The sequence below is a fragment of the Galeopterus variegatus genome, unplaced genomic scaffold, assembly GCF_000696425.1.
Source record: "Galeopterus variegatus unplaced genomic scaffold, G_variegatus-3.0.2 Scaffold178, whole genome shotgun sequence".
NCBI lineage: Eukaryota > Metazoa > Chordata > Mammalia > Dermoptera > Cynocephalidae > Galeopterus > Galeopterus variegatus.
Window position 1 is genome coordinate 55,877 of NW_007726289.1, and position 20,720 is coordinate 76,596.

The 20,720-nt window shown below is 39.6% G+C and overlaps 1 protein-coding gene across 1 annotated transcript in view; it reads left to right on the forward strand.

Moving 5' to 3' along the window:
• ITGB6 (integrin, beta 6) overlaps positions 1-11,162 on the forward strand; it is a gene marked incomplete at its 5' end in the record, with an annotated part of 65,754 nt that extends 54,592 nt beyond the window's left edge. Inside the window, 2 exons of the mRNA XM_008563953.1 lie at positions 4,678-4,844; positions 10,395-11,162. Of these exons, the coding sequence (XP_008562175.1) occupies positions 4,678-4,844; positions 10,395-10,493 (266 nt within the window). The remainder of the gene's footprint in view (positions 1-4,677; positions 4,845-10,394) is intronic.
• Positions 11,163-20,720: the final 9,558 nt, after the last annotated feature.

Here is a 20,720-nt window from a genome sequence, read left to right on the forward strand (position 1 = left end):
GCAGCAAGTGAGGAAGGATATGATCTATGAAGGATGTCAAAGAGTCCTTTGCTCTGTGGATTTTCATTCACACCAACTCAACGGAGTTGGGTTTGGGACTTGAGAAGCCCTCAGATAAAAATGTCACATTCAATGAAGGAGAGAGAGAAGTTAATATTAGGTAAAGAAAAAAGTAGTGGAAAAGGTACTTTTGTTGACAAGTTTTCAAATTTTAGTGGGTTTCAGACTCACCTGGGGAGCTTGTTAAAAACTGCCTGTATCCTGAGTCAGCGACCTGATGTGTGGTCCAGGACTCTGCATTTTAACAGCTACCCCTGGCAAGCCTGATCTGGATGGTCCCAATTTCTCTCTTTGAGAGCAACTGTCCTAACAGCACTGGCTGCTTTCTCAGATCCTCCACAGGTGCCTCACATTTTCTGTTTTCAATTAATGATGTGACCCTACCTAAACTGTTGCTGCAGAAATGACAGCCACATTAAATCAGACCTCATTAGACCTTGTCAGCAACCACCTCCTCCTCCAAGAAGTTTGAAGCTTAAGTTCTGCCCCAGACAACAGGGGTAAGGCCCAGCTATAAGGCAAATGTGTTGTTGTGTGTGTTTGCTTGTCAATGTGCTGATAAAATATTAAGTCCTGAATTTGAAACAAAGGGTGTCAAATTGGCATCATTTAAGAGTGTAAAAACCAAAGCAATACCAAGGTAACCAAAATGTAGGTTCAAGACATTATATAACCCAATCAAGAAAACATGAGAAAAATATCACATTGCAGTGCTGAGGTAAGGGAGAGATAGAGGTCGGCACAATCCAAGAAATGCAAAGATGATTGGAACTTGGTCTCGAAGCTCATGTGGGCACAGTGCTCCTGGAGACTCACAAAGAATCTCATGTATTGACTTCTTTGAAATGTATATATAATATGCATCTTATGGCCATTAGGTAAGGAAACATAAGGTGAATCCTGCTGTAGAAAGACTAATGACTTTATAATACAAAAAACCCTGCCTCCCTTTTTTCTGTTTTATAAAGTCAAATTCTCCATCTACACCCCAAACCCTCTGTGGCTTTAACAAGTTATCTTGAAATCAAAGACATTCCTGATAATATCAATTCTATTGGAAAAACAAGTTCCAAACAACAAAAACAACTTTCCAGAATAGGCCCTGTTTTTAATTAGGAGTCTTTTGTGTCTAGTTGATTTGATTTTTTTGTTGTTTTTGTGGTGAAACATGCCGTTGGCTGATAAATGCCTCCTCACTACTGAATTGTTATCTATCCCTTTATTCTTCCAAACAATATGAGTGCCACGTCAACATGCCATCCTTCAGAGTATGCACAGATGCCCTGATTCCTTTTTATCATGGCATTTTATTATCTCTATGCTTTTGTAGTAGAGAAAAAAAAAATGACCTCCCTGAGGCTTAACAGGAGGCACCTGATGGCTCCAAGGGTGCCTCTTCCTCAACAAATGTTTGCGTTCCTGGGTAGGCCTGGCACTTCCGGGAGCCCCGAGGGCAGGGCTTGTCCCCCAAAATCCAGTAGTCTCCCAACTCTCACAGCTTTAAGACGAGAGAATCCCAAGTGGCCAGTTGGAGGCATGGGTAGAAAAGAGACCAAAGGAGGAAGGGGAGGGAGAAGTTAATGATTCCCAGGGCCCTCCGAGCAAATTGGAAAAGGAGCCAAGTAAAAGAGTAACCACCAGGGTGCTTGTCAACATAGGAAGAGATTCATTCATCTTCTTCCTTACATCTGGAGGGACTTTAAAACCGTAAGCACCGTAGCAGAGTCAAGCAATGACAGTTGGGGAGCCTTCCTGGCTGGAAGATGCCAACTACTGTATATGTTAGACCCACAGGTTCCAACTTGGAGGTTCCAGGCCTTTGACATCTTGAGGATAGAAAAGGCAGAAGAGTGCATTTGTTGTAACAATAGTAATATTAATAATAATATAACAGCAGCTCTCATTCGTTAAGCCCTTATGATACTATGTGCCACATGTTCTACATGTTTTACGTGTATTAATTCCCTTAATATCCTCCACAACCACAGAAAGCAGGTTCTACTATTAGTTTCATTTTACAGGTAAGGAAATTGAGGCATAGAGACATTAAATAATTTGCTAGAGCTTACAGTAATTAAGTACCAGAGCCGGTTGAAGCACTCCACTCTGTAATCTGGCTGGAAGCCCATGCTCCTAACCACTGTGCTATACTGCCTCCCACTGGCTACACAATTGTAATAATTACTTGAATTACAAAAAGATCTTAGATCAACATTGTCCAACAGAACTATTAGGCAAACCACGTATATAATTTTAAAATTTTTAGTAATCACATTAAAAGGTAAAAAGAAATAGGTGGAATGAATTTTATTTGCCATTAAATCCAAAATATTGTCATTTCAACATGTAATCAATATGAAAATTACTAATGAGATAGTTTACATTTTTCTCATAACAAGTGTTCAAAATCAGTGTGTATTTTACACTTACAACACAACCTAATTTGGAAAAGTAGTGTATCAAGGGCTTAACAGCCACAGGTGGTAGAGCTACCAGAGCGTTAGATTCTTAGGACCTCAGAGTTAGGTGCAGCACCAAACCACACTTGATAGGCAGCATTGCACAGTGATAGAGTCGACCCTCTTCTCTCACCTAGAAATCTGTCTTTAGTCTGAGTATCTCAAGAAATAGCAAAGAGAGTACGAAAAGTGAAGTCTCTACTGTGTAATACCTGCTCTGGTACTTGGGCCAAAATCTTTTCGAGAAATGTACAATTCCCAGTGGCTTTAAGTTCTTAAAATAATTACTTGTGCCAGGCCGCGCCTATTCCTCCTTTATTCCCTACTGGAGAACCTTCCTAACACACGTTCTAGCTGCAGGATTTTAGCAAGCTTCATCTTGCTTTCAGCAGGAACATGCTACACCCCACCGCAGACATTGCTCAGCCACTGTTAGTGTCAGGTTGCCACCGACACGAGCCTGCTGCTTTCTTTGCAGGAGTGTTGCTAACCTGTTAGAGGCAGCCATAGTTCATTTGCTATGTCAGCATACAGTCTTTAGATCTTTGTACTGTAGTAGCTATGTCATTAGCTCCTTTACTTATTTCTGCACAATCTCCTTACGTGTTTTTCTGGCCAAAGAACAAAAGTGTGTAAGGCCAGACATCATGCTGTTAGGGGGTCATTAGTCCCACTCAGATTCAGATCGGCTGTAGATACTTACCTTAACAGCAGCATGACTAGTCCTATGTGTATAATTCTCCTTATTAAATATCTAAAGGCAATAATAGTTAGAATAAACTAAACATGATCCATTTTCTCCCCAGATACCATGAATTTTGCCTCACTTCTTGCAGAGGGATGCAGATATTTAATGATAACTTTTATGTGGGATTTTTTTCCATGAAAGCAAGAGGAGAGCTTAATTATAATGTTTCATTAAGAAATGTATCATCTCCTAGGCATATTGCAAGGATTATTAGTCATTCTGCTGTCAATGAGGGAAGGTAGTGTATAATTGCAAAATTATATTAATACCATCAATAGAGTCAAAATAATATTTCATAGAATATTCAATTTGAAAGGACCATACACAACATTTAATTTCCAAACTTCTCTGCAGATAAGAATCACTTAGAATACCTTTAATAGTAAAGAAAAAAGTCTGTAGCCTACTCCAGGACCCACTGAATCAGAATCTCAGGGAAGGGGTCTCGGAAGCTGTGGATTTTAATACACATGAGCGCTTCAGCTTATTGTTATCATCAGGAAAGTTAAGGGAACATTGAACTTTGTCTTATAGATGAGTGTCCTGAGTCACACAGAGATCAAGGGACTTGAATCAAACTCACACAGCTACAGTACATCAGATGGGAATTGAACACACCTCTCCTGACTCTAGTCCAGGAAACCAGAGCACAGCAGTAGATTTCAACAAAGTAAAACTGAAAGCCGTGATTGTCTTCTGTTAAAAAAGAAGCCACAAATAGTAATCTTTTCAGGGGATAGGTTTTATATACTTTTAAATATAATTTTCTAGATTGCTCATGATTCAAGAAGATCCATAAAAAAGTAATTACGTGAAGCACACACACATATTCCATTTCTACTTTACCGTGTAGAAAAGACCATCTTTAGTGATTGAACTATAATCTTTTTCGTGGTCTTTTAAACATTCTATTGCATTAATCATCCCCCTTTTGGGTTCTAACTCTTTTTAAGTCAGCCATCAAGTACAAGGGTACTTCGAAAAGTTTGTGGAAAAGTAAAATTAAAAGATAACGTGAATCAGGGCCAGCCCATGGCTCACTTGGGAGAGCGTGGTGCTGACAACACCAAGTCAAGGGTTGAGATCCCCTTACCAGTTATCTTTAAAAAAAAAAGAAAGAAAGAAAGAACATGAATCTTTCCATGAACTTTTTGAAGTACCCCCATATATATCCATTTGTACTTTGAATTACTAAATTCTTGCTTTATCTTTTGTTCTACTTTGAAGGAATGTAGGGCAATTCTTCAATGAGTAACTCTTTTTTTCTTTAATTTTAGCAAGACAAAAAGGTGTCAATCTTTACCCTCTATTGCAGAAAAAGTGTGGATGGAAAATCCAATGAGAAATGTCTTTCCTGCAGCAAATGTTTCTTGTACCACCCTCTTAACATAATTTCCTTTGTTTCCATAGATTGTCCAAAACCTCCAAACATTCCCATGATCATGTTGGGGGTTTCGCTGGCTATTCTTCTCATCGGGATTGGCCTACTGTGCATTTGGAAGCTGCTGGTGTCATTTCATGATCGTAAAGAAGTTGCCAAATTTGAAGCAGAACGATCAAAGGCCAAGTGGCAAACGGTACGTGAACATTTATGGCTCCTCCTTGTCCAAGGGAGAAAGATCCTGGTGGAAGATGGGGAGCTCGGCTCTCTTCTGCCCTAAAAGAGATTTTAAATGTCACGTTTTTTCTCTCCCACCCTCACCATGATCTCAATGGCTTTGGTTTCTGTTCTTCTTCGGGGGCAAAGGAACCTGTGCTCATTATCTAGACCCAGATGGCCTTCATAACATATGTTTGTCTCTCAAAGCAGGGGGGATTTCTGCCACTCTGAGGAGTCTTGTGAAACTCCTGATGTAGCTACTTAGGGCCATCGAGGTAGTATATCTTATTCAGTACTTCTTAACCACCAGGAAGATTCCTCCTTTATCCCATTTGATAAAGCATAGATGTTGTATCTGAACATTTCCATAAATCAGTTATGTTACAGCTAGTGGAACACTCATGAATAGTAGGTCAGTTTATGCCAATTTCCATGGAAATACTTGTTGCTGGTATAATACGTTACAACATAAGGTTGAGAAGACTTTCTAAATATCAAGCAGTTCGTTTTTCTAAATAACAAATTTTGAGCAGAAAATAAAGTATCAAGCTTTATACGTACTCAATAGATAAAATTTGTGTCCTCTCTTTATAGGAGGCAAACAGAAACAGGACTACAATTTTCTGTGTTTCTTTTCCACAGGAGAGATAATTGCATTTCTAGAGACCCATAGAAATAATTTCATGGTTTTAATTTCATCTCTCTATCTCTAATAGTGTGTCCAACTATCTAATAGCAATTATCTTACATTGCTGATTCTAAAAACAGTGATATCACGGGAGAAGATACAGGCAGACACAGTGCTCCTTTGGGTTCACCTGCCTAAATAAATTGATGTTAACACTTTTTTCCTCTAAGTCTATAGTGATATCTTCAATTCCTAAAGCAAATGGAATTTTACAGTTTAGATATATTTATCTTGATAAGGGATTATTATATTTTATGCAGTTATTTCAAACTAATCACAATGTATGGTGTAGGACAATGAACAATGAAAATTTTTATCTACTCTATCTTCCCATTAAAAAGGCCTTTAGACACAATAACCAAATGCAATGCATGGATCTTGTTTGGATCCTGACTTGAACAGTCCAACTGTAAAAATACATTTTTTAAGACAACCAGAAAAAGATTAATATACACTGGGTATTAAAATGATAGCAAGGAAGTAGGGTTAATTTTATTAGGTATAATAATAGCATGATGACTTTGCTAGAAAATATCTATTTTTTTAGAGATGCATATATAGGAATGAAAAGAAATGAAGGCTGGGGGTTGCTCTTAAATAATTCAGCCAAAAGAGAATGGTTGGGAGAGATAGTTGAAGTAGGTGTGGAAAAATCTTGACAATTGTTGAATCTGAGTTTTGGGTCTCTGGACGTTTGTTATACAAGCTTTCCTCTTTTTGTGTACATATGGATTTTTCATAATGAAACAAAATTCTTCAGGAAAGTAAATTGAGGCTTTGCAATGAGGGTATCATTTATCCATCACTAACAATGTAAAATGTAACCTGACAGGTTAGTTTGATAACTTAGAACATAGTGTTCATGAGGCCAAACTTGTGGGATAATTAATGTCACCTGTTCCCATGGCCACAGATGTTATGCTAAACTTTCACCAACTGTCAAGCAAATGCCTGGCTGTGATCAGAGGACAAACAGGCAAAAGAATGTGGTTAAGTTGGCACAAAGAGCAATAGCAACAATTAGTGGAACAATCACCAGCCCCATGAAGTAGTCTTGGTATTCCCATTTTGCAAGTAAGTAAACCGAGGCTTAGAGAGGTTAAGGGGATTCTCAAACTTTTGGTGCATGGTAGAGCTGAAACCCTAACTGTTAATTTTTCTTTCAAGCACAGCCTTTGATTGACCCTTCTAGAAATAATAAGCGGGTATTCCACAAACAAGCACTTGGGCAATTACATGCTGTGTGTCTGCTAACTAGCACATTTTAATGTTCTCATGCAAAGGCATGAGTACTGACAAACGATTAATATCTTTAAAATAACATTTTAATTAACAGTTAATTTTCCCCCAAACATGAATTCTTCTCCTTTAGAATGTAGAACATGACTGAAATTCAAATGCCAAATTTTTGCTGTTTCTTCATCTAAAATGGAACAAAAACATGCATTAAACAGATAAAAGCATAAATGGAAAATATTATTCCCTTGTTAAATTGAGTTCTTTTGAATAACAAATGTTTGATGTTCCTGACTAGATAATGACTGGGTAATAATTATTCACTTGAATGCAAAAGAGGTTTAATTCAAATAATTCAATCCAAATTTCACTAATATATCCTACTGGAAAAAAAAAGTGTTGCTCGGTGCATACATTTAGGGGTCTTCAATTTAATTCAGTTTTTATCTAAAACTTATTTCTTTTTCAAGAAGTGAATTTGACTGGTCTTCAAAAACCCAAGGACAATCAGGTCTCCTGACCCATAAGGCCCCATTGTACTATAAATGTGACAGAGCTCAGGATGGGAAAATCTCCACTTTTGCCTCCTAAAACAGTTCATCATAGCTGCAAAGAAAGGTTACCTTTTTATTACACTTTTAAAAATATGCCCCCCCGACACACACACATATTCTTTATGAAAACACACAAGGAAGATATTTAAATTCATCTTTGATTAGACATTCTTTCTAGGATGACAAGTCATTAACTTGAGGCAAAAAAAAAATGTTCAGCTTGACATTTCTTACAGTCATGGATTGATTTTGTACTGTGCTAAGCAAATCAGGTCTGCATTTGGCAGTTAAGCAATCACTAAGGAAGCTGTGGGTCATGACAGAGAGTTTTCTTATTACCACTTTTTCAAGCTTGAAAAACATGCCATTGTGTTTGCAGAATCCACATCCTAAATTAGCATCCCGACTGCTGGGGGAATCAGCCTGGTCACCCCAGATGGTTAGGGGAAAACTGACCTTGCATGAGCAATAGAGTGCAGCCTCACTGGAAATGGAGCAGGACCCAAGCCTGCATCTCAGCTGGAAATTCCATGTAGGGAGGTTGTGACCTCCATGGAACTAGAGGAGGCAGTACCGCACTTTTCCACACTTCTTCCTGACAACAAAACCTGAGTTAAGTGCATTCTCCTGAGCTCTGATCATCAGCTGAGGTTAGGAAACACCCTACTACACACACCCGCAATGGCAATTTATACTTGTCCTCCCACCTTACCCCCTTACTGTGGTGGCGTCTGCTTTATCCATTGCCCTCTGTAAGCAATGACGTGGCTCTATCACTAGCTTTGCAAGAGACCCCCCCAAATTTTGCATACCTGAATAAATGAAGTGCTTTAAAATACAGAATGAAAACTTCACAATCAAAATTAAACATTCAACTAAATATCTACAAAATAACATTGTGTTATTCTGTCAATTGCAACTCAGGTCACTTCCTTTATAGTGCATATAAATTATATGTAGTGTGGGATGTGGGTGCATTGGGGCGGGGCTTAAAAACGAGTGCCTGGTTCTACAAAGATCTAAGCTGGCCCTGCTCACAGCCTGTTTACTCTTTCAGAGTGTCTTCTCTGTTCACTGAGGCTCCCTCTTCCTCCAAGACAGGCTTCACCTGTCACCCCCAGCCCACACCTCTTATTTTTTTCATCTTGCTTCTTCAATTAAATCCCTTATTCTTCTGTAACCAACTAGCTTCTACTCTCTTAACTTCATAGAATTCCAGGCATGATTTTTGCTTGCAAATGAGACGCCACCTGCATTTAAGATCAAATCAGTATGCCCTTTGCCCTCAAAATCACATATTCGTATGGTGGCAGGACTAAATAGGGACTGGAGGTCCCTCAGAATTACCCAGGCTGATCTCTGGAGTAGAAGCAATATAGCAACTTGACCTTCACTCATCCTCCACCACCAGCTAAGAAACCTCTTTTTTATTTGCCCTCATTACAGAGATAGCATCTATCTCCAAAGGCACATGAACAGAGGTAACATGTCACTGAGTCAGAGGCCAGGCCACTGGCTCTGGCAACATAGAAACAGGTGCAGGTGTGATTCCTCCCAATGAGGGCACTGTGGCAAATCCAAGGGCAGTGAGTGGAAGAGGCCAGGGAATATTTTCAATTTTATTCAGTTCTTCTGAAGCCTGAAAGAAATGTACTGAGAAAGGTTTGTTTGTTTGTTTGTTTTTCAAATCTATGACCCCAAATTACTACCATCTCTAGAATTCATGGGATAAAGAGACCAAAGTATAAAATTTAGTAACTCAAAGGGTGAAAGGTCATACCTGGACACCATATATATTCAGAAATTGGCTTGAAAATGTGGAGACAACCAAATACCTGGAGGGAAATATCTTTATAACCCTCTCTAGGACATGAAAAAAAAAAAAAAAAGGAAATACCAAATGTGAAGAAAAGCTATAAATAAAACCAAAGAAGAGGCAGCATTGATTATTTGCTATGTGCGTACGTGCCAGACACAGCACTAAGGTACTTTACCTCATGAACAAGGGAAGCATTTTGTTAATCCCTCTTTTATAGTTGAGGGCACCAAGGCTTGGGGTGCTTAAGAAAGTCACATGGTGGTGCTGGGTTTGAACCCCTGTCTGATGCCAAAGGCTGTGTGTCCAACCTTGGAAGGAGGAGAGAAGAAATTGCAACTTGCCCAGACCCCTTGCTCCTGTCTGGAACTACTAGAGAGGCTTGGTCTTTCTGGCCACAGCACCACTGCTGTTGGCACCTGGAGACACATCTACAACACACACAGCACAGCTGCACTGTCCAGGCATTGGCTCACAACCTCCCCACTGCCCCAAGGGCAAAGCCATTTTGCCCGGCCTGCCTCGAGACCTCCACTTTTTCATGAACCCAGAGTCCCCACACCAGTCTCTTCCAGTTCTCTGCTTTACACACTGCTGTATCTAGTAAGCAAAAAACAGCTGGTTCTTTTGCTATCCAGAGCAGTGTTGCCTGTCCAGGGAATCTTTCCCAGCTCCTCCCAAGCAGCTAGTTGCTCTACCTTCTGAGTTTTGATCTCATTTTAACAAGATTATTTGTGCCCTTGGTGAAAGCAGCAATACATTTCTTAAAGGCAGATAACTGTGTCATTTGTTTTTTGTTTCTACCAGTTTCACTTTTCCCATTTTTTACTTTTCATTTCACTTTTGGTTCATCTGTCAGTGTTCATTGTACTCATTCCATAAATACTGAGTACCAACCGTGGGTAGGCACTGTTCTCAGAGGTGGGAACACAGCAGTGAACAAAACAGCCCGAGTCTTGTGTTCTATCCATGAATTAGTGCATTTCCAAAAAGGGTAAAATTTTTAGAATACATATAGGGGACTGCATATTAAGAAAATAAAATGAAGATGTATAAATTTTAAAAGGCTAAAAGTATGAAGTATCAATTTAATCAAAATTTTTCCAGTGGCTTTCAAGATTGAGTTTGACTCTTTGCTTCCAATTTGAACTATAATGAAATTATTTAAAGATATTAAACAATATAATAACAAAATGTGCATACTTTCATTTGACCTTTTTTTTTTTTTTTCAGGGAACCAATCCACTATACAGAGGCTCTACTAGTACTTTTAAAAATGTAACATATAAACACAGGGAAAAACAAAAGGTAGACATTTCCACAGATGGATAGAAATACTTTATGCATAGAAGAAGTCTGTTTCACTGATATGAAATGTTAATGCACTATTTAATTTTTCTTTCTTTGTTGCTTCAAAAGAGGTTGGTTTAAGATAATAACAGTTCTTTTGGAGATCAGTCATTCTCTGTATGAAGGTGAGAGACTATGTTGGCAGGTTCAAAATACTTAAGAAGAGGAATGTCCTTAGCAAAGAGGTGACTTTGGGGATCATTTGAGGAATACTAGCTCTGTTGCATTAATGCCTCAAAAAATCATCAAAATGATTCATGGGGGCCTGATTTGAATTTGAAAAATGTTTGAAATTAGAGTCTCATTTGTTTCAGGAATACAGCTACCTGAAGTCTTTGTCTCAGCAAAGTCACAAAGGCCATATGCTCACATTGTATACCCATACTTGCCAATTAATTCTAAACTTACAGTAAATCTGCCCTTTCCTGAAGGAGGATTTTTTTAAAAGCCCATGAGAAATAAGATTCTGATTTTACTTAAGCTGAGATGGTGCAGTTCTTCCAAAGATATCCCAAATGTAAGATTTAAAATTAATTGTATTAATAATTTCTGTGAGTTTGTATGCACCTCAGAGTCAGGTACACAAAAAAGTATTTTATTTGTTTTACAGATGAAGAAGTAATTTATAAATTAGGAACTCACCAGTTAAAAACAAAAATAACAATGCTATCATTTAGCTTATTTTTAAATTATCTGAAAAATTATCTTCTATGCTCATTTCCTTCTTGACCCTGAGTGTTCAAATTATTACTTCTCCCATATTTCTCAATCAATTTCATTCAGTTTCACATTCAAGATTTTAAGATTTCAAGATTTAACTTGCAAAATACATGTGGACAATTAAGGATCCATCAGTTGATTGAAGAGATAAACTCTGCAGAATATTATTTCTTATGGTTTCTACTGTTTTACAAAGCACTTTCATCTCATTTGATCCTCATTAGGAAACTAAGGCTCAGAGAGTGAGTAGAAGAACTGGGTTCAGAATGTAGATTTTCTGATCTTCTTTCCTCCAGCCACTGCACAAGAATGCCTCTTTTATCAGTAAAATGATACAAAGATTGTGTTAGTTAAGCAATAACTATCATTTGTTTGAAAATGTACTGAGACTAAACAAATAGCACTTAAACTACTGGAATACAGCTGAGGTGTTGTACTTTTGTGCAGTGCTTATTACCTTGGATTAAATTGTAAAGTGAAGCCTTTTACTAGGTGAATAGTTCATTATATAGTGGAGGCTTCGAGATTGTCCATTGAATTGTCATAGTGTAATCTATACGTTTCTTCAGTTCTCCCAGATAGATCTGTATACATTTGATCACTTAAAGACTTGCTCTTTTTTTGTGGTCTCTAAATAACTCAGGTAAATCAGATATTTAGGGAATATACAGCTATTTGGAAAGAATTACCAAATGATCACGTTGGAAATCTGAAGGATGATGTACCCACTGTGTTCCTGACTGAAAACCCAAACCTGGAGAAAATCTAGAGCAACATACAAGCTGCAATACTGATGACACAACACTAGCATTCACTGTCTACGTGGGACTTATTGTAGTATTTTCTATTATTACTGGAATGGGATTTTAGAAAATAGAAGTTTCCTTTGTGTGTGTATTAGGGAAGGTAGAGAAGAATCTGCTCTTTCTCTGAATCCTGTTTTGACCCAAGGCGGGACCTTGAAAAGGCCAAAACATTAACAGTAGTACTTCTGTTCATGGAAGAGTAATGTTACATGAAGATAAAGTGGTTTTTTTTGTAAGTTGTTTTATTGTATTTTGTGTTGACATAAATAAACATGGTAATTTAAACAATGAACCTTAGATGGGTGATCATTCCTTTTATTTACTTTGTACAAAACCCTCTTCTTGGATTTCTGGGTCCCTGTGTGACCTTGTTGGACTCAGACTGGGGCCCAGGAGAAGAGCAGAAAGAGGCAGCTACACAGAAGGCAGGAGGTAGCAGGGAATGGGCTGGAATTCGCTTTGTGATTACAACACTTATACTGTGAGACGTTTCAAAACAGGTCTGTACTTTACCCCACATTTTGTAAAGTCAAGTTCTTTAGGGTTAGTGTTATGGGATGAAATGTATCGCCCTCAATCCCCCCAAAATTTGTGTATTGAAGTCTTAACCCCCAGTGTCTTAAATTGTGGCTGTATGATTGGAGATAGGGTCTTTAAAGAGGTAATTAAGATGAGGTCTTGCAGTTGGGCCCTAATCCAGTATGACTGGTGTCTTTATAAGAAGAGGTTGGGATAAAAACATGCACGGAGGAAAGACCGTGCAAAGACACAGGGAGAAGATGGCCATGTACAGGCCAGGTAGAGAGGCCTCAGAAGAAACCAACCCTGTTGACACCTTCTCAGACTTCTAGCCTCCAGAATTGTGAGAAAATACATTTCTGTTGTTTAAGCTGCCCGGGCTATGACACTTTGTTATGGAAGATCTAGCAAACTAATACAGTCAGGTTGTGCTAATTTTCTGGGCATCCATTTGGTAGATTCCATGATGCCATGCTCATTTTCTAAATCAGGAAAATTAGGCATGGAGAGGCCAAATGCTCACAAAAGGAGTCAGCTTAGTCCTTTTCTTGGAAAGGTCTATTCCTTACCAAAGGACAGGCAAAGTCAAGTCAAGAATACTCATTCTGAAACACAGTTTCTTGTACACTAAAGGCCAGAAGTTTGCAAATCCAGAAACTGCTCCCAATTTGACTAGCACTGAGAAAGTCACTTTTCTCTGTCATTTTTCTATTTGTAATTTGGTAGCAATGCCTGTCTCTTGTAGCACCTGTAACAATCCCTGACACATAGTCAGGACTCAATAAATTCATTCAACAAATATTTATTGAGTGCCTAGTATGTGCCAGACACTGTTCTTATGATTATGGATATAGTTAGTGAACAATGAACAAAACAAGCAATCTGTAGTCTTCCAAGTGAAGGGGAACATAACGAATAAGTAAATATAATGTATCAGGGTACTAGACCCAGTTTATGCACATTCAGATCCACCTGGCTCCACCTGTCTCCCAGGCTGTGCTGGGAGTCATCCCAGCACCAACTCACAGTCCCCTTAGTAGTAAAGTCCCAGCTTCCACCTAACTCCTCATGGGTGGGGGAGCCACAGCAATTCTTGTGCCCGAGTCTAGAGTGGCTTCCTTCCCCCCGGCTGCTGAACAGACCAGGTAAGACAACAGGAAAATGTGGAAGAGTTAACACACGAAGGAATGAACATAGATCTGTGGGAGAAAGAGATGGGAAGGAAACAGCAGATGAACTGGAAGTGAGCCACCAGAGGTGTTTTCCAAGGAAGCAGTAGCCAGCTTCCTAACACACCACTTGGTATTTCCTTTCCCTCATTCCTGCCTTCCTGCCCTTTTCCCCTGGGATGGAATGTCCCAATAAAGCATTAGTACATAACGTTGCTTCAGGTTCTTGTTTTACAGGGAGACTGGAGTAAGATTGTCCAGTCTGCATCTCGCAGATTACAGAACATACAGCTGGACACAAAGCAGCACAATGCCCCTAGAGGGTGCACCGTGAGACAGCGCTGTCACTTCTGAGCAGAGACCTGCAGGAGGCAGGGAGGGAGCAAGTGCACAGGCCCTACGAAGCACTTAAGAAAGAGCAAGATGGTTAGTTGGGGGAGGAATAATACTTCTTTAAAATTGAATTGGAATGTTTAACTGAGCCATTAAAACAAAAATACACCTTTGTGGACATAGTGATTTAAGGTTCTGTGAAGAAAAGCTTCGCAATTCCCAGTACCATTGTTCAGTGATTGTACCCACAGGAGTGCAGTTCAAATGAATCACCGAATAGGCTGCTAGAAAACATCCCAGTGTTTATATTTAGACATGACACTTACCAAATAAGGTGGCCTGGTCCCTATTCACTCTTGCACTACATGATTGATTATCAACAGTTATGTGACAGCCTCAAAAAATATTAACATGTGAGTATTCCCAGCCTTTTCTTCTTTACCTCTAGGAAAGAAAACTTTTATGGCTTTTTTTTTTGGGGGGGGGGGGCAGTTTATTTTCGGTCATGACAACTTCCACATTGCTATTTATTGTAAAGGATTTGGGTACTTAAAAAAGATTTTTTCTTAAAAAGAATGCAAGGCTTAACTGAGTGAACCTGAGCCAATGAGATGAGGGAAAGCTTATCCGGCTGGGTTTGGGGGAGAATTTGGAAAGTTTGGGAAGAGGAAGGAAAAAAGGAAAGTCTTTGGGGCAGCAGCTATATATGGCGATATTGAGAATGAGATATAAGGGGTGGGAGGTGGTTGCTGTTCACTTTAACTGTACACATGCTTTTGAGGCTGTTGCCCTGGCTACCACAGCCCGCAGGGTCTAGCTTCAAGACGAGAGCAAGCTTACCCAGCTCTAAGGGGGTTTCAGTTCTGAAAGGCTACGTGGTAGGTTCAATCTGGCTCAGGTTTCCCCTTCAAGACCCTTCAACACTAGAAACACCGGTGTTCTGAAATACTCTTGTGAAACCCCCCAAATAGCGCATGTTGGACCCCAAAACCTCCCAAAGAAACCCACTATCCTCCGATTTGCTTTCTCTCCTTCACCTCTCAACACCTATTCCTTCCAGATCTCCTTGAGAGGACATGGTACTAGAGAAGCAATCCCACCAATAATATTCTACAATTACAAGAGAAAGTTGACCTAAAAAAATATATTCAATTAACTGTTGATGATTGTAGAGCTACACGACGTCGCCATTTGTCGGGCTCTTTTACCTGCCCTAATCCTGCCGACTGGGCCAACTGTCGAGCTACGGCTGGGTCTGGAGCTCACAGACTCCTCAAGCCCATTCACAGACTGGGTCACAAACCTTTCACATGCCAGGCTAGGTCACCAGACCCCACACACACCAGGCTGGGTCACCAGACCCCTCACACGCCAGGCTGGGTCACCAGACCCCTCACACGCCAGGCTGGGTCACCAGACCCCTCACACGCCAGGCTGGGTCACCAGACCCCTCACACGCCAGGCTGGGTCACCAGACCCCTCACACGCCAGGCTGGGTCACCAGACCCCTCACACGCCAGGCTGGGTCACCAGACCCCTCACACGCCAGGCTGGGTCACCAGACCCCTCACACGCCAGGCTGGGTCACCAGACCCCTCACACGCCAGGCTGGGTCACCAGACCCCTCACACGCCAGGCTGGGTCACCAGACCCCTCACACGCCAGGCTGGGTCACCAGACCCCTCACACGCCAGGCTGGGTCACCAGACCCCTCACACGCAGGTCTATGAGCTAGGTAGCCAGCAAACAGGTCCTTGGGAGCCGTAGGTTGGAAAGGCATGGCCACCTAAGGCAGTAAACTCCAGCCAAGGTGTGCAGGCACATTAACTCCACCCACACACAACCTGCCCACAAAGAATGCCCGAGGTGAGGGGGCCTGATTAAATTGTTCTATCTTCCCAACAATGATTCATAAAGATTTCATATTATTCTCATTTTATGGCAGTCTAAATGGGGGAGGTGGGGTGGTGGAATCCTTGTTCAGAGAGAACAAGAAATTAGGGTTGAATGAAAGGTGATCAATAGAAACTCTGCTTTGTGTTAAAGTTCATTATATTGCAACAGACTAGTCAACACAGCTAAAAAGCAAGAAAACTGAAGTGTTTGCAGCTTCACAGTAGCTCTTTTAATACATCAGTTGGGCTGAGATGCTCTGGTACTAACTGAGCGATGTTCTAGATGAGGCTTCTGCAGCTGGGAGGGTGGGCAGAAGTGGGATAGTCCCACGACTCAGGCCAAGACATCAATTCCTTTGGGTCATGAACTACGGGTGGTTAAGTGCTGCCCCTCTCTGCTTTAGACACATCCAGATGTGAATCACTCCAGACTGGACAAATGATGGGAAACTTGATCTTTCAGTTATGCGGGTCAACGTGGTGGCCAAAGCTTGGAGTGCCCCACTTCGCTGGCTGATGCATTAGAAGAGGGAGACAGGGATGAAGATGGGAGTGTGGATGATGGCAAATGTTGCCAGAAAATGACCATGACTGTGGCATGTAAAACTCTCCAATGTGGCTAATTCTGAAGACTTTGTCCTTACTTCCTCCCATTTATTTTTCCCAAATCAACTACTGGAGGCACACACTGGGATTAGTCTTTTTAAAATTGAAGGTGATTACCATTTACTAATTTTTTCTAAGACATCTTCTGAGGCTACATTGTGTAAAATGCCCTGAATTTAAGTTGTAATCCCCTTTGTGAAATGTCTTACAACAACACAAACAAAACCACCACATTTTAATGCTACCAATAAACTTAACAGTTCTTTCATAATTTTCTCTTTTTATTTTGCTTCCTATTTTCCCTTTTAAATAAACATTTTTGTCTCTTGTTTATTCATCTCTTTCTATAATAAATGACTATATTCTACTGTATTCTCTACAGAATAATATTAGTTTTATAAACATTGCAGTGGAGTAATGTAAATTTAAATTAAGTAGATTATTAAATGTATTTTTTCTTAGTTTTAGTATATTACATCTCCATTTCATTGATTTCAAGAAGTGTGTAATATTTCGGAATGTTTTTTTTTTACTAAGAATATGTAATTGGAGAGACAAGATATAAATAAAAGAAGATTAAAAATACTGAGCCTAATAAAAAATATAAACTTGTCACAGAGGCAAAAAAGAAAATATACAGTGTTTTTCTCTGAGGCTTTCTTGGTCTTAGCCACATCATGTTCAGTCATTGTTTGATTTAATCAAATCTACTATTTGTTTTAAGAGATAACCAACGCATGCTTTAATAAAATTGTATGATTCATTCAAAAATCTGAAAATGGTTTCAGTTCCAGATGGACACAGAAAAGCACACATTATAATTTTTATGCTGTAGTTGCTGACCAACTTTCTCAGCATACAAAGTCATCATTTGATATCCTAGGCTTAGAATTAGTAATAGGTTGTGAATATTTAATCAGGTCTTAACTTCACATACTGAAAAGTTCACAGGGAAAAGACAGCACCCTGATGGATACTCCTATCCTCAACCTGGTTCTGTGTTACGTCATTATTGCAAATATCCCTTCCTATGCCCTAGGGTTATTGTAAAAATTAAATAACATAATATATTAAAGCATTCGATGTAATTTGTTCAATAAATGGTGCCTGTATTTATTAACTGAGAGCCTCCAGTAATCACCTTCTTGGAAAAAGAGCAAAGTAACCGAGGTTGGGGCCCAAGTATGACTGGAGAACTGGGGAACGGGGGAGATACAACAGAAGTCAAGTTTCAAGGAAGAACCATGAAATGCATGAAAAACAACATAGAAAGGCCTCTCATACCATGAATTAGATAACTCAGAACAAGAGTCAAATTGTAAGAGGAGAATGTTGGTCTGGGTAAATGTGGGGACAGCCTCTTAAACCAGCCTTAAAAGAATGACATACAAACTGAAGTCTGACCTACTAAACTCTTGGGGCACAAGTTGCTTTCTTGGGGCCCCTTTGAGACAAGCAGAGCACAGAAGAGCTTCCAAATGGCAGAAGGATGGGCTCTGTTGGTTTAGAAGGCAGAGCACTGTGCTGTGGAGTGAGGTGAGTGGCCCCTGTGGAGCGGGTACCTGCCTGTGCGGCAGGTGGAGCAGGGCCCAGAGACAGGCAGTAGCAGAGACCACGACGGGTGACTGCACGAGCAGTGGTCTGTGCAGCAGGCTTCTGGGCCTGGGCGTGGTGCTGTGGAGCCCGCCATGGAAGCAGCTGCCTAAGGAGCACGACAAGCTGTTGGGAGCATGTGAGGTGCCCCTAGGATTCCTGGATACTAGAGATGAGCATGAACCTCAGAGGGAACCCTCGAGTCTTCTATGTACCATGGCAAAGGATGTAGTCCACAAAATTCAGGTCTGAATCCTAAAAACTACTTTTTCATACCTATTGGGTATGACACTTGGAAAGGTTTGGGACTCAAAGGACAGACATGTTTGATATGAAAGAACACAAAGGAAAAACAATTTCAAGTAACATTTCTCAAATTAACGTGTGTAGACCCTTAGAGGTCATTCCTCAACCCTAAGAGTAATTTCGCTATAATGTGTCTTACTCAGTCCTTCCCTAGCCAGTCCTCCCAGAGGACCAGCCCGCAAAACAAATCGCAGGCTTTTCTGAGAAATAGGACAACACTGGGAAAATTAGGGAGAAGGAGTGGAGGGGAACGTAGGTCATGAGGACCTGCAGGCAAAAACAAGAACGCTGATGGGAGTAACAAAGCCATGACTATTTACAATAACTAACGTTAAGTGACAGATTTCAGATTCTGTTTTTAAACGAATTCAAGTGAACAAGCCAAGACCAGTTCAGATTTGGGTTTAGCCTTTTTAAAAAATAATTGCTCTTACTAACAAACAGGAATTTACCTGAGTAGATGCACAAGTCAAAACATAGAAAGATTTAGTAAAAAGAGAGGCACAGGTTTTCTGTAGCTCACACAGGTGAGTCACACACACCCCTCAAGGAATACAATGAGAGGCAAAGGACCAGAGAAAATTCCAAAAGGCAGAGTATTTTGTCACACTAAAGGAGTGGGATGGTTTAGAAAGTACTGCCATGCCACCTGCATTATTTGGTTTAAACACAGCATACCTTTATCCAACCCATACAGTGGAAGTGTGCTGCCCCAGCTTTGCAAATTAAATTATTCTGAAAGCAAAATTACTTGGAGAGTGAAAAGGTAACATAAATGGGAGTCATTAACCCATTATAGAAATAACTCAAGAGACCACATTTAAATAAGTGATCGGGGAGATCTGAAAACCCAAAAACAGAATTAAGGCTACTGGAATTGGGCTGGGATGTGACTTCAAAAAAAAAAAGCCTCAAGACAATTGATGGCATTTTCTACTGTGAGGTCTGAGGAAAGACAATGTTAAGGGAAGGCAAATGATCTTTATGGAGCTCAGAAAAGGAAAGGCAAAGGCAGGACCCAGACTAGTTTATTCCAGGAACGCAGGGTTTATTTCACATATAAAAATCAATAAAGTAATTCACCATATTAACAAACCAAAAAGAAAAATCATAAAATCATCTCATAGATGCAGAAGCAGTATTTGACAAAACCTAACACCCATTCCTCATAAAACCTCTCATCAAACTAGGAATAGAAGGGAGCCTCCTCAAGCCAAGAAAAGACATCTGCCAAGACCGTACAGTTAACTTCATAGTGAAAGACTAAATGCTTTTCCTCTAAGATCATGAACAAGCCGAGGATATCCACTCCTACCACTTCTATTCAATATACACTTCTAGTACTGGAAGTACTAGAGTCTAATACAATCAGGCAAGAAATAAAATTTAAAAAGAAGTAAAACTGTCTTTGTTCTCAGATGACATGATCACCTATGCCGAAAATCTGATAGAATCTACAAAAAATTACTAGAACTAATAAGTGAGTTTAGCAAGATTGTAGGACACAAGACCAATATATAAAAATCTATTTTCTTTCTATATACTAGCCACAAAAAATTAGAAATTAAAATTTTTAAAAACAATAGCTTATTTACAATAGCATCAAAAATATGAAATACTTAGGAATAAATACAACAAAAGATGTGAAAGGTCTGTACATTAAAAACTACAAAACATTGCTGTAGTTAACATTACCTGATTTCAAGACTTATGATAGCACTACCATAATCAAAATAATGTGGTACTGATGTAAAGATAAACAAATAATTTAGTGGAATAGAAGAGAGAGTCCAGAAATAGGCACACATAAACAACTTACTTTTGATCAAGGTGCAAAGGCAAATCAGTAGAGACAAGATAGTCTATTCAATAAGTGTGTTGAAACAATTGGATATTCATATGTGACAAAATGAACCTCAGAGCATATCCAAATGTGAACTCCAAATAGACCATAGACTTAAAAGTAAAGTCTAAAACATAAAGCATTTAGAAGAAAACATAGGAGAACATTTCTGTGACCTTGGGTTAGACAAAGATTCCTTAGATTCAAAAGCATAACCCATAAAAGAATAAATTGATAAAGAAGACTTCACCAAAATCTAAAACTTCTGCTCTTCAAAAGACAATATTAAGAGAAAGAAAATATAAGCCACAGACTGGAAGAAAATATTTATAAAGTATATAGCTGATTAAGAACTTGTACCCAGAATATATAAAGAACTCTCAAAACTCAGTAAGAAGAAAACAACCCAATTGGGATGG